Source organism: Drosophila guanche, unplaced genomic scaffold, assembly GCF_900245975.1.
Source record: "Drosophila guanche unplaced genomic scaffold, DGUA_6, whole genome shotgun sequence".
NCBI classification, from domain to species: domain Eukaryota; kingdom Metazoa; phylum Arthropoda; class Insecta; order Diptera; family Drosophilidae; genus Drosophila; species Drosophila guanche.
The window spans coordinates 292036-305433 of record NW_022995751.1 but is presented as its reverse complement, the minus strand read 5'-3'; the positions used below and the strand labels follow the sequence as shown (position 1 = coordinate 305433).

At 47.5% G+C, this 13398-nt stretch overlaps 1 protein-coding gene across 7 annotated transcripts in view; it reads left to right on the top strand.

The window, feature by feature from the left end:
- Positions 1-5505, top strand: part of LOC117587482 — a 38086-nt gene extending 32581 nt beyond the window's left edge. For 2 of the 7 annotated variants that reach the window (XM_034278216.1, XM_034278213.1), the window contains 10 exons: positions 278-805; positions 1344-1441; positions 1498-1714; positions 1776-2153; positions 2222-2449; positions 2517-2861; positions 2916-3585; positions 3651-3822; positions 4481-4585; positions 4820-5505. In XM_034278216.1, coding sequence (XP_034134107.1) covers positions 278-805; positions 1344-1441; positions 1498-1714; positions 1776-2153; positions 2222-2449; positions 2517-2861; positions 2916-3585; positions 3651-3822; positions 4481-4585; positions 4820-5102 — 3024 coding nt within the window. In that variant the 3' untranslated portion in view covers positions 5103-5505. The remainder of the gene's footprint in view (positions 1-277; positions 806-1343; positions 1442-1497; positions 1715-1775; positions 2154-2221; positions 2450-2516; positions 2862-2915; positions 3586-3650; positions 3823-4480; positions 4586-4819) is intronic. The other 5 variants (XM_034278219.1, XM_034278218.1, XM_034278214.1 and 2 more) reach the window with 4 other exon arrangements.
- Positions 5506-13398: the final 7893 nt, after the last annotated feature.

Sequence of the window (13398 nt, the reverse complement as noted above, 5' to 3'; positions counted from 1 at the left end):
GTGATAGGAAAAAGTATTCCTCGTATTTTTTAGTCTTTCTTTTTTATTTTCTCAAAATGTAGCCATTTTTATTTTGATAATCTTCCGGTATCCAATGTAGAATCGATTGAAATCCTTTTAACGACTATTCTGTATTCTCTTCCTTTCTCTTTCTCTCTCTCTCTTTACCCCCTCTATGTCTGTGCCTTTCTCGCTCTCTGCTCTGTCTTTTTCTTCACTTTTTGTTTATTTGCCAACCGCTTGAACCCTTCCCGCCACACACCCATCCATAAAACAGACGGAAAAGAGCGATCCGTCCGTGTCCGTGTCCGCGTCCGTGTCCCATCCACCCACAATTTACACCCAAGCACCGCAGATCGTGCGTCGAGCGCCGTCGCTGATGCTCTCACTCTCGCCCACGCTCGACACAACGACCACGGCCGCGTCCGCCTGTTTTGCTGGCTCCGGTCGACCCACTGTGCACTCGAGTGCCAGCTCCTTGCACCAACATCAGCAGCAGCAACAGCAGCAAAAGCACCCACAAGAGCCGGCCATGGCTGCGGCGGTGACGAGTAGTGGTAGTGGCTCAACGACAACTCATTCGATACCCTCCTCCTCCTGCTCCTCCTCCTTCAAACACTTTCAGCATCCGGGCGGCGAGGCGCAGGTGGCAGCGGCAGCGACCTCGCTGAGCCCCTACAGCAGCACGCCTCCTGCGGGCCCACCGCTGAGCTCACCGTCAGGCCTGTCGGCGTCAACGCCGGCGACAGTCAAAAAGAAATCCTCATTTTTGCAGCGCAAGAAACCGCTATTGACACGCAGCGAGGTGAGTCCCGAACACCGACACTCGAGAGCGGCACCCAAAATAAGAGAACCGGTGACCGTAGGTCGAGAGTGCCTCAATATGGATTCATAATCAGACCTTGAGAGCCTCGAGAGCCTTGAGCGAACCCAGTGAATGTCCCCCAGTCTTGTGTGTGTGTGTGCGGGCACCCAAGAGAAACTCAAACAGAACTCAAACGCCATTCCCCCGCTAAGGAAGGGATTCTACCTCGCAGATTTTTAATTTCTCTCTCTCTCTCTATGTATTTGCTTTGTCGCCTTAATCAGCAAAGTTGTTGTACAACTCTCTCATCCTACTGCCTCCTTTCTTTGGTTTCCCTGCCGCCTGCCACACACAAACACTTGGGCAATATTCCGTAATGTTTGCCCATTCAGTAGTTTCTGTGGCAGCCACTTCGCGGCAGGGCAACCCTTTAAGTCCCTTAAGCAATCTCTTCTACAGTGGCCTCTGGATGGATACATCTCTAGCAATTTTAATGCAGGAATTCTTGTCACTAAAACGTTTCCCATTCTTCGCCTAGGTATCCAGTTCCGAGTTCTTTTCCGTGTCGTTTTGCATGGAATCGTCCCAGCATCCGGACGAGGAATTCATACCGGCCACAAAAGGAGTCACCCTACTGTAAGTTCCTCCAAGATTTGCTGTTAGTCTCCGACTTCTATTGGATCCATTTTCAGTAACGCCCTTAGCCATGCCCTGCGGCGGAGGAACCTCACGTTTTCACAGATCACGATAACGGACAATAATCCCACGCCCAGTTTTTTGGATGCAGGTCCTTCGCCCGCAACGAGTTCCGTGGATGAGCAAACCGATGTGGAGAACCTGGCTGGCCATCACTTATGCATCACGGAACGTGGCTCCAATCGCAAACCGTTGCAGAAGGCAGCCTCCTTTGTAAGTGAAGGGAGCAGGAGGGGAGACCGACTTAATACTCTTTTTCTGTTCCCCCAAATAGGGTTCCCGACAACCGCCGCCCCGCCTGCTGCCCTCCGCCTCGACGGAAGAGACCAGCGATGCGGCTGTGGCGGCTGGCAAACAAATCAAACAACGATGGTCCTCACTCTTCGGCATCAAGAACCCCCAGCAGAGCCAGCTGTGTGAGCTGCTGAACAGCTACTCGCGGAATGGTGTGCCCCAGCGGGCGGAAGGTCTCAGCTTTGAGCATCCGGACCTCGACAACTCGCTGGCGTACCTGCAGAACATGCACAAGTCCTGGCGGGACTTTGTCGAGAGCGACGGCATGGCCGAGAGCGAGGTCAAGATCCAGACGGCCATCTGGGAGCTGGTCACCACCGAAGTGTACTACATACACGCCCTGCAAACGGTGACAGAGGTGAGACCTCAAATCAAGAGGAGGCGGAATCCCCCAGTGAACTGTTTGTTGAATTTAATTGATTTCAGCTTTTCCTCGCTTGTCTGGAGGCTGTGCAGGAGGAGCGGCTGCTGATTGATGTCGACCAGGCGAGGCTGTTCTCCAATGTGCGAGCCGTTTGCGAGGCAAACATCAAGTTCTGGACAATGTGGCTCTATCCGATGGTGGCCCACAGTGTGGTGACACACGAGCCACTGCGCTGTGCCTTCTTCCAGGAAGGATTCATTGCATTCGCCTCAATATTTGCGCCATACAAAGTGAGTCTCTCTCTCGCTCTGCCTCGAGCTACAATTCCCCAACATTATGTATCCCCTCTTCCCGTAGATCTACTGTGCCGAGCAGAGCACCTGCCAGTTCTACTGCAAGGAGCTCAATCAGAACAATCCGCTGTTCACCTCGTACCTGGCGTGGTGCGAGTCGCAGAAGATGTGCAACCGCCTGCGGCTGGCCGACATTGTGGTGCGACCGATGCAGCGCCTGACAAAGTACAGCCTCCTGCTGGCCGCCATCAAGAAGCACATGAGCGACGTGGAGGAGATCGAGGCCATTGATGTGATGATGCACAGCGTCGAGAACTTTGTGGGCAGCGTCAACAATCATCTGACAATGCGGCAGGAGAACGAGCGGCTCAAGGGCGTGATGGTGCGGATTGAGTCCTACGACGTGGTGGTGAGTAGAGTGGCTGATCCCTGTGTAGCTCCATGATGCAACGATGTTTCGCAGGACACCAACAACGAGGGGCTGGACAAGCTGATCAAGCAGCACAGCCAGATGTTCGATCTGTGTGCCCCGATGCGCGGCTGTCCGTCATATCATGTGCGGCACCTGTTCATGGAGGGCGACCACAAGTTCAAGGACAACCTGGGCAAGTCCGATGTGCACTGCTTCCTGCTGACGGACCTCCTGCTCGTCTGCAAGACCATGGCCAAGCGGGGACTGGGCGCACTGAAGGTCATCCGGCAGCCGTACCTGACCGACCAGCTAATCGTCCACATGGCCCCGAACAACACCCTCAACTGTGTCTACCTCAACGAGTTCCAGGTGGCCAGCACGGCGTTCACGCTGCAGTGCACCGAGGCCAAGAACTGGTACGACGCGATGTGGCGGGCCAAGACCATCTACCAAAGACTGAAGCGCGGAGCAGGAGGCGGCGGCGGCGGCGGGGGCACTGTGGGTGACAGCTTCCGCTTTGGAGGCAGCGGCACTAGCGGCGGCACGGCCGACTCCCTGGGGGTGCGCAAGTCACCGATGAACTCCTCCATCTGCAGCCATGTGTCGAGTGCGAACAACAGCCACAGCGGCAGTGTCGAGTGGAACGATTCGCGCAACATATCCGTGGACTTTGAGAAGACAAACTCCGTGTCGAGCGACGAGGGATCCGGCCTGACGACAGGTGAGTCCAGCCAGCGACTCCCACAGCTCCCAATCTCAGCTGAATGCTTGGTCTCTTGGGGACAGGTAACCATGGAATAGCCACGAAGGGAAAGCAGCAACTGATTAGCGGTCTGCACAAGGCAAAGATTGGGATGATTGGCGCGATTGGGTCCAAGTCGGCGAATACACTGACTGTGCAGCCATTGAACCACCTGGGGCAGAGTCTGCCCAACCTGAACATGCACCACAGTCACACGTAAGTTGTTCCGTAGAGAGTGCACCAACCACCAACCACCAACCACCCGCCCACCACCATGACCATCATGACCAGCTTCTTACTAAAACAAAAGCAAGCACATCCAACATCCAACAAAATACTCTCTCACCACATTCGTCCAGTCATGTGTCCGAGGGTTCCACTCCCTCCTCTCACAGGAACTATCGGGCACACAGCGTTTATCGTTTATGTTGTATCATATTGTATCATTAAGCCATATCATATATATATTTGTATTTAAACACAACAATCCTAGGTACATAGTTTGTATTGTAATTTAGTCATCTCTTTTATACAAAAACTATCGAATAAATCGTTTTTATTGTGTACGATAAGCATCGATGGACTCGATTACTCCACACCACACGCAACGCGGCCCATCCATCGCCATTTCAACCACCAAAACGACCAAGCATCAGTGCTCATTCGTGATCATTCGTGTCCGTTCGTGTTCATTCGTGCTAATCCACACACATATACTGCCATGCATTTGTCATTTAACTTTTGTTTTCTCATCCAATTTCAATCGTTGAAGATCGATTACTTTTCGTTTCGTGCCTATCGCTTGCTCTCGCTTGCGCCTCCGCATCCACCTTCTGCTCTTTACAGACCTTAACCTTTTGCCATACTTTTGTAGTAACAATACCCTGCTCGTGCCGGGCACGACCACTAGCCACTCGGGCAACATGTTGTTGTCGCCCAGCCATCGTGGCATTTCCTATCCGCCGCCGAGCCCAACGAGGTGAGTTGTGAAGGGCAGGGAAGCCGCCGCCTGGTTATGGTCTCACCTGCTCATACAATCCCCATCCAATCTGTCGTCTTTCCACATGTGTATCGTTGATCGAACCGCCACCGTCTCACGACCCAACATTTTGCCATCATCGACCGCCCTGTGACTACCAAAAATCCCGAAATGAAAACTTAAACCCACCGTCCGTCCCCAATGCCTAATGCCTGTACTGTGTCCGGTTCCCAGAGTGCCGCTGCGACGTGGCATGGCCTTCTCGACCTCCACCAAGAATCCGCCACTGCGGAAGACGCGCAACGTGACCTCCCAGAACAGTATTAACTGGCACCAGATACCGGCCACCCCGACGCCCACGCCGCCCAGTCCCCGGTCGCAGCACAGCTCCACACCCGCCGCCAGCATTGCCCTGCAAAAGTCGCTGCCAGTGCTGGACCCATCGCCACCGTTGCTCCACAAGCAGCTCTCCCACCAGGCACCCCTGACGACATCCAGCACCGAGACGGACGTATGATGTGGAGCCAAACTCCGGCGACCAGCGACCGGTGCCCGCAAGCTGTAGCACTTGGAGTTGTCCTGGAAAGTAAAGAGCGTGTACTTAACTTAACCTGTCACAAATTAGCAATAGCACACACACACACACACACACACACACACACACACACACACACACACACAGAGAGCACTTTTCTATTAGGAGGAACTTAAACTTGAACTTGTGAGAAACGGCACTTTTGGGTCCAAATAATGTACATTCCAAAACCATCTACTAAAACCTAACTATCAACCCCGCGTCAGACCACCTAGCCTCTCAAGCTTCGACCTTTACTGAACACTGGAAACACTCAGCCATATTACGAGTATTCTTCCCCTAAAGATATAAAGACAATTAAAGTTTAACCAATGGAAGAAGTTAATTCTAGAACTAAAACATACAAGCATAGTGCAATGCCATATATACGAAAACTATTTAGAACGAGATTCGCAAGCTTTATAAAAGTGTCTCCAAGTAAGTCGGTTGATGTAAGTCGTTACTTACCCACAAGTAGGACAAATTACAATGTTATGGTTACAAAATATCAAATAAAATACACATGATTAAAGTAAATATGTATCCTCAATATATATATATATATAAATTATACAAGGAGAACCTTAAACAGATCAAAACATATGCTTTTCCCCTCCCAATTCAGTTGAATGTTGTTTGTAGACACTACAATAATAGCTTAAACATTCCCAACAGCATAGAATCTAAAACATAAGAAGCTTCAACTCCCCTTTAACGTATGTATACCAACCTAGAGTATTAGCCGATCAACGGCCAAAAGTTGTGTAAGTACATTTTAAACTGTATGCCATAGAGTTATTCTTCAACGTTTGAGTTTGAGTTTGAGTTTGAGTTTGAGTTTCCCGTTTCAAGGCAATGAATGTGGACCCCAGTGGTGATATGGGTGATATAATTTGTGATGTGATACAGACAGAAGTAAGTCCTCTCGATGGTGTTTTCTCTGTCTGTGCTGTAAGTAGCAGGTACATATGTGGGGAATCCCAAGCGGCCTTGCAATACTCTGTTCCATTCCATAATGTCTAACTATCCTTTGAAGCATTAGAGTCTATATATTTACTGTTTGTCTTAGATTTGAGGTGGGAACAGGAGTTTAGAGTCGTACCGTAGAACCTTATATCTTGAGGGGAATACATATTACTAGATCCCACTAGTAAAATAATTAAGTGTAAAGTAGTTCTGTTCTTCCTACATAAATGATGTTCTGGAACAGCAATCGCAGGTGTTTGCTCCAGAAATTTGTAAATATTACCTTCGGGAAAGCGTGACACAAGTTCTAAATTACATATAGAGAAAACAAACGAAGACACACACTTGATATATATAGAGAGATTATTTATATATATATATTTGTAAACGTGTACAAAAGAGAGGTGAGGGAACACATAAAGTATATATTACAATATCTACCCATATATAGAACCGCAATAAAAAACGTTAACTGTATTTGCATGTATTTATTGTGTATGCATAGAGTTCGTATCTTAGAGTTTAGTTGTAGCCCCTTCCGCCTTACAATATCTAATCTCTAGTGCAGAGTAAAGAGTGGATGGGATGATAGTTACCAACATATAAATACATGTAGAACACATACCCCCGCATATGGTAAATTGAAGTTGAACTTAAAATGTTATTGAAACCTACATATATCAAAATCGCAATTTATTTACAATGGAACACAAATAACAAACAAACAAACAAACAGACAGACAGACATATAATGCGTAAAGTGCAACAAAGCTTTATTTACACGCTTGAACAATAAACATTAAACGTATTTGTAAAGTAAATTCACAATTTAAATGTAGTTTGATTTGACATTTCCAAGTGATTAATGAATCCAAATAGAATTTGAAGCGGGCAGAAGTCTTCAACTTCTTTCCGACTTTCTTTGTGCAACTTTGTCTTGAATTTTGCCCTGCAACAGACATCGAAAATCTTACAAATTATGGAGCAGGCAATGCACTGAGTTGTCTTGGTTGCACAGACATCAATTGCACATTGTCAAGTTGAATGGTTGCAATTTAAAGGCAATTACTATGAAAAAGCTGCCACGTACGAATCAAATCTGAGCTCGAAGACATGTTGCAGCCAACTGGAGTGGTGTGGAGTGCAGTGCAGTGGACAACAGTGCTTATTTTTCCATTAAAAAGTTTGGCCGCAGCTGCAGCCAGACCATGTCAGTGTCCATGCCAAGGATGCAGTTTGATAAATGAAGGGTTCTCTGGCGGGGCCATCGTTGTCATTCAATGCGCGATTACTAATTGGCATCGCAGTTAGCCAACAGATTCGGAGAATTTAATATTATGTAAGTTGAAACTAAACGAGTGACGCACTCTGCGTCAGGCATCGTCTTGAGCAGGCGAAACTAATGCCCTCCTCATTGTACAAGCTGTGCAGATGCAAATTAAGTTTCTTTTAATAATATTCCTTAGCTGGTAAGCTGGCAACGGCAAACCCGTAACGAGCACACTCACAGGCAGACGATGCTTGCTGTTGCAAGAGAGGATTATTTGCATGCCCTCACCCGACCCGCTATGCTCGGGAAACATTATGATAAATGTCTTGATGCCGCCATAGAAGTGTTATGACTGGCTGTTAGTCAGGCTGTTTGCCTCGCGGTCGGGTCTCTTACTCGTATATTTAGACACCATAATGGCGTCGTAAAAACACGCACTTTACGAGCCGGCTCTCGAATTGCAACCAGCACCGAGCCATGGAGAATTCAATGTGCAACCCACATACGCCCTCCGACTGCATCCATTTGCAGGGCCAAGTGGAATCGTAGCAGCACATGGAGGCGTCAAAGTTGGCCTTGGGATACAGGTAAAATAATTACAAATATCTAAACAAGATATTTAAATATTGGTGCAGTTTGCAGACTTTCAGCGGCATTGAGGCATTTGCAGGAAAATAAATGCAAATTAGCCATATTCCAGGCGGAGCTTTAAGAGGAGAGAGCTGGGGGACACCAGCAGCCTGCCTCTCCTTTGCACAAGTGACGAAACCGTATAAACCCCCCCTGCAAGTGGAAAGGGGAGAGGTGAAGAGTGTGCCACTGCATTCAACCCACCTTGCGCCGGCACGCCTCGCAAGTTCTTTTCAATTAAAAACATTTCCCAGCCCAGCGCTTTGGCAACCGAGCCAGCCAGACGTCTGCTGTGTGTCGCCTGTGTGTTCGAGTCATTTTAGCATATTACTCGGGGATATAATGAGCCCCGAGCAGGGGCTACTCGTTGCTCCTCTCACTCTGTGTGTGGCCAGCAGGGGATTCTTTAAGAGGATTTGATTGGACAGAGACTGAGTGACATTTAAAGCAGGCATTTCCAAGTAAATTTGTTCCAAAGTAAGTTATAAGCCATGAAAGATTAGCCTCCACGGTCTGATTGCATCTTTCCATTACTCACAGAAATGTCCTCGAAATGCAATCAATCCTGCGACGATGTACCCAGAATCAATGAACAATGAACATTACATTTTACTCTTTATTTTCTTTCCACTCAAACAAAAAAAAAAAGAACCCAAACAAGGTCAGTTTGCACGGTCGAAAAGTGTTTCAATTCCCAAAGCACCAAACGAACAAAAAAACACAATAAATAAACAAGCAACGAAAGCATCGAGAGCATCCAATCTATGTTTTCGTACGAGTGCCCAGTGAAAAGTGTTTTATTTGTGTCACGGCACATTTATTCAAAATATCAATAGCACCGCAATAAATTTAAGCCACGACAGGAACGGAACGGAACGGAACGGAACGAGGACTGCCTCCTGGCCGCACTGCACTCGCGTCGCTCGCCATCCGCCATGCCATTCCACGGATGGCAACGATAGGCACTTCGCTTGGATTATAAATGGCGGCACCAGCACTGGTTGTGGCACTGGCTGTGGCACTCCACTGGCTTGCTTGCTTCACTGCATTCGAGGCAGATCATGCTCGCACTCGTAGGATGTAGCAGCGAAGGATTGAATCCGATTGAATCGCTGTAAGTGATTACGTATGTTGAAATAATGCGACCACAGCAGTAAGTCAGGATAATGCTAAAAGGAAAGGAATGCCATAGAAGGCGGATTAACTTACACACTCGTGAAAGCAAGACGACAGCAACAGATTTACAATTTGTGTAAACCCGGCAGTCGAAAATCTGTCTCTCTTTGTGAGTGTAACGAACCAACTGCATGGATATCCATATCGTGTGTATCGATGCCTTTCCGGCACCTCATCGTACCCATTGCCGACCATCCGGATGGCTAACCAGAATGTTTGCAAAGTGAATGTGGCTTGTAAACAAGAAAGAGCCTGGTCACTCACCTACGAACTGTCGTCGTCCCTGGACATGAGTGCGACTGCGACTGGGACTGTGACTGGAACTGGAACTGGGACTGACTCATGGGCCTGGCTGTGGGCCAAGTGTCCTCGAGTCGACTTGGTCGCTCGGTCGCTCGGTCGTTTGGTGCGGTGCTTGAGTTTGAGAAATGGCACTGCAGCCGTCTGGCGCTATTATCGTGTATTTTTCCACGCCACTTTCTTTCTCTCCGTGCCCTGGTGTGGCCGTCTGCGGTCGTGGACTGCCCGTCCGACCATTATAAATTATTATGTAGACACCTTGTGGCAGGCGTTCGAGCCAACATGCGGGTCAGAGTCGCATCCTCCATGCTCCCAATGCTCCCTTGTGGGACAGGGTGGACATTCGGATCGGTCGCTGGCTTTGTTTAATTTCCAATTGCTGTCGAGCGGAGGAGTCATCGTCACCGATGCAAAGTGTCATTAAACTCGAGCCAATGCATTGAGTGTTTACGAGAATTGTTTGCCCGTAGTTCAGTTCGATTGTTCGCTCGATTGTCCGTGCCCAATTACCGATGAAGCTGCCACAATGGATGCCCTGCGAACGGACAGAGCAGCAGCAATATGTTTTCATTTCCCCGACTGTTGCTGTTGTTCCCCGGTTACGAGTGAAAGAGAAATTAGACGGAATGAGGATGGAGGCTGCTTCTGGCGGAGACGCCGGAAATTGCGCTTCACTTTCAGCTGCACTCGCTGCCCCACTTTTCATGCAACGGACAGATGGCCCACGCACACAGAAATGGGGCAGAGGCAGACCTTTTGCATGCAGTCAAGTGCCGGAAGCTTGAAGCATCTGCATGGTATGCTCCTCGTTGCATACATTTGGGCGCCTCAGCAGGAAACTCAACGGACTGTGCATCCGGAAATTAAACATTTTATTTTCTCAAGCCTTGCGGTTGTCTCTGCTTCTAAGTGTGCATCCATTCTCGGTTTGGCTCTCAAAAACACACCCAAAATGAAGCAAAAGGGAATGCACTATGGAACTCTTTCCACTTCGGCAACACATTGGATTTTTCTATCAGAATTGAACGAGACAGCAACATAAATCCATTGCTCCATTGAGTACACACCTATGACAGTCGACATTTCAACTGTGATGGAATGGAATCGAGGTATTAAAGTAAATAAAGTAAATGCGAAGCCAAAGGCATCCAGGAGCATCCTTGGTGGCGGCAAGCTTTTCATCTCGATACGGTGACAGACAATTATAATTGTATTTAATACTTTTGATTGATGCTTTGTGAGCTATACGAGTAGGCAGACAACGCCACACATACACATTCACACCCCATGGGGGGGCCATGGGCATGGCAGTGCCACAGGAGCGGCGTCAGCAAGGTGTGCTGTCAGAGGCGGCAGGAGATATTATTTATGAGTTTCATTGATAAATATAATTTATTTCCCTAATTTATGCCAGCAGGAATTTACTATATGGCTTCCCAGTACTGGTACTGACACATTGGAGGAGTCGCAGCGTATAAATCTCTCCCATTTTGGATGATTCCAAGAGTTTAAAGCTCTACGAACTCCGTTCGGGTATCGACGTAGAAAATGATGAATTATACCTACGCGTAGTGTAGGAGCTTCCTAGCAGCGACACCATTTATCAATCGATGATAGAAATTGGAATTAATTTCCGTTTTGCAGAAAGGGACCATTAATTCAGGCCTCAGCAAGGTAGAGCAAAGGCTCAAGTGAACAGCTCAGAAGTGTCTATAAAATCAGTAGAGAATCAATTTGCAAAGCAAAGAGGAAGCTGGATAATCCAGCGCCAAAGTTGACTGAAATCTGAGCTTTAATTTAACACAAGCAAACACTGATATGCTTGCTTTGACAATTACTTTCCATGGCAAAAGAATGCCGAGCCGAACCGAGGAGAGGCGGAATTGAATCAGTTACTTTCAATTGAGTTATCTGTCTCGTCCTTAAGTACTCTCTGGGTCACGATTCAGTTGAACAGATTTCTCATATGCAGAGCACCACTTCCCACTCTCAGTTCCATTTTCATAGGGACACAAACATTCCAATCCTGTTGTGCACTCGTATTTGTACATCTGTCAGTGGCGGCCACTTGAGGCAAATGTTGGAGCTGGGCTGGGGAATTGACTAACGGTGCGAGGAATATTATTTATGGGCAGTGTGTGTGCATGCGACAAGACGCTCGTTTTGAATACATTAACCTGATTGCACACCACGATTGTATGCACAATACGCTGCCAAGTACTCACATATGCACGAGTATTGTTCATCATCTTTTGATTATCATAAAACATTTACTCTCGAAGATATACGAGTAGTACTTGTGCCAGACACTACAAATATGCAATGTGGACAGGACAATTTATTATACAAAAATAGCAGGCATTAAATATATGACTTATTTTTAAAATACGAAGCCAGGAAAGTTAAGTTTTAAAGTCTAAAATTTACAAAAGTCATTCAGGTAGATTGCTTCATTTCGATTTGATGATTTTCACAGCCATTCCCACTGAGTTCAATGGCTTAAAACTGCAGTTAGTAGCTAACAAAAAGAACTCGAACATGTCGAGTTCCAGTTTCACGTATTTCTGCATTAAACAGCAGCACTTTTACGGCCAGCTCCTGTGGAGGCCAGGGCCGACAAGCTGACCCTTACCTGGTGTTTCTGCTGGTTGGGTTGGGGCGCTCTCCAGCGTGCTATTACCATTGGCCAGTTTGTGTTAACTGCTGCCTGGGGCCATCAGGGCTTTGGGAGTGTGTGCTGCTCGATACAAAATGTTGAATTCGTTAACCAAGACTGGCACGCACGCGATGATCCCAATCCGCTGCACAGTGAGCACTATCTGGCACGTCTTGCCTGAGGCAGAAATAATCAGAAAACTAACCAAGAAATACAAGACAATCTACATCATCCTTGCCTTGAGTAAATGTTGATTATGATTCTGTTGCTGCTTGGATCACTGTGCCATAGATTTCCCCCACACAATGGAAGTTCTGAAGGTGTCAGCAGTGTGGCAACGAAATCTTTTTGCTTTGTGCTGCCTTAAGTTTGTCTTTAACTTGGGAAATCATAGAATCGGCTGTTAACACCTTTTGGGCTAATATTCAAGGACCGACCCATATTTGTGTACATAAATAATTCAGTCGGAAATGAGTTCTTCTCGCGAGAAAGTAATTATGCCATCATCAGTTCAGGCGCTGTTCCCAGTCCGTTGGCACTGGGAGTTGGAGAGCATTAAGGGACGGGGGTAATTAAAATGGCAAAAATAAATGCCTATTAAGAGCATTTACCAGTGATTGACACTTTAAGGCAATTTCCTGCCATAATTCCACGCCGCAAAATGGTACCTCAACAAAGTGTCGTCGCGACAGACCCACGCGGCCACGCGGCAGGCGGCCAGGCGGCCACGGAGGCAAGCAAATGTCGAGCTATCGATTTATGGAAGAAGCGCACACTCAGCCAAGTCAAGGAGGAGAACCGTCACCGTCTCCGTCGCCGTCTAACCCGCTTTAAAATTTTGCTCCCGTTACTTGAAGCCCGTCCGCTGGGTCGTCTCGCCTTTCCCACTCCAGACCCTTTAATTAAAGAACTTTATTTGAGTAGCGACATTTCGTGGGCAAAAGGATTTGTGGAATTACTCATCTTGTGGAACCTAGTGCAAATTATGCTTGTGTGCTCACAAAAAGGAGAGGGTTTACTATCCAGCAAAGTTAAAGTTCAACAATTCCAAACGGAATGGAAGAATGAAGATTGTTATGGGCGATGACTGCTGTTTTGCTACCCACTCCCCCAACCGAAGAGAACTGCAAGCAGAGGCATTTTGTATTAATTAATGTTAAGCTGCGCATTGTACATAGGTACTCCTCGTGCATATGTAATTACTGCAGTGTAATCCATTTAATGAATTTGTACACACCTGT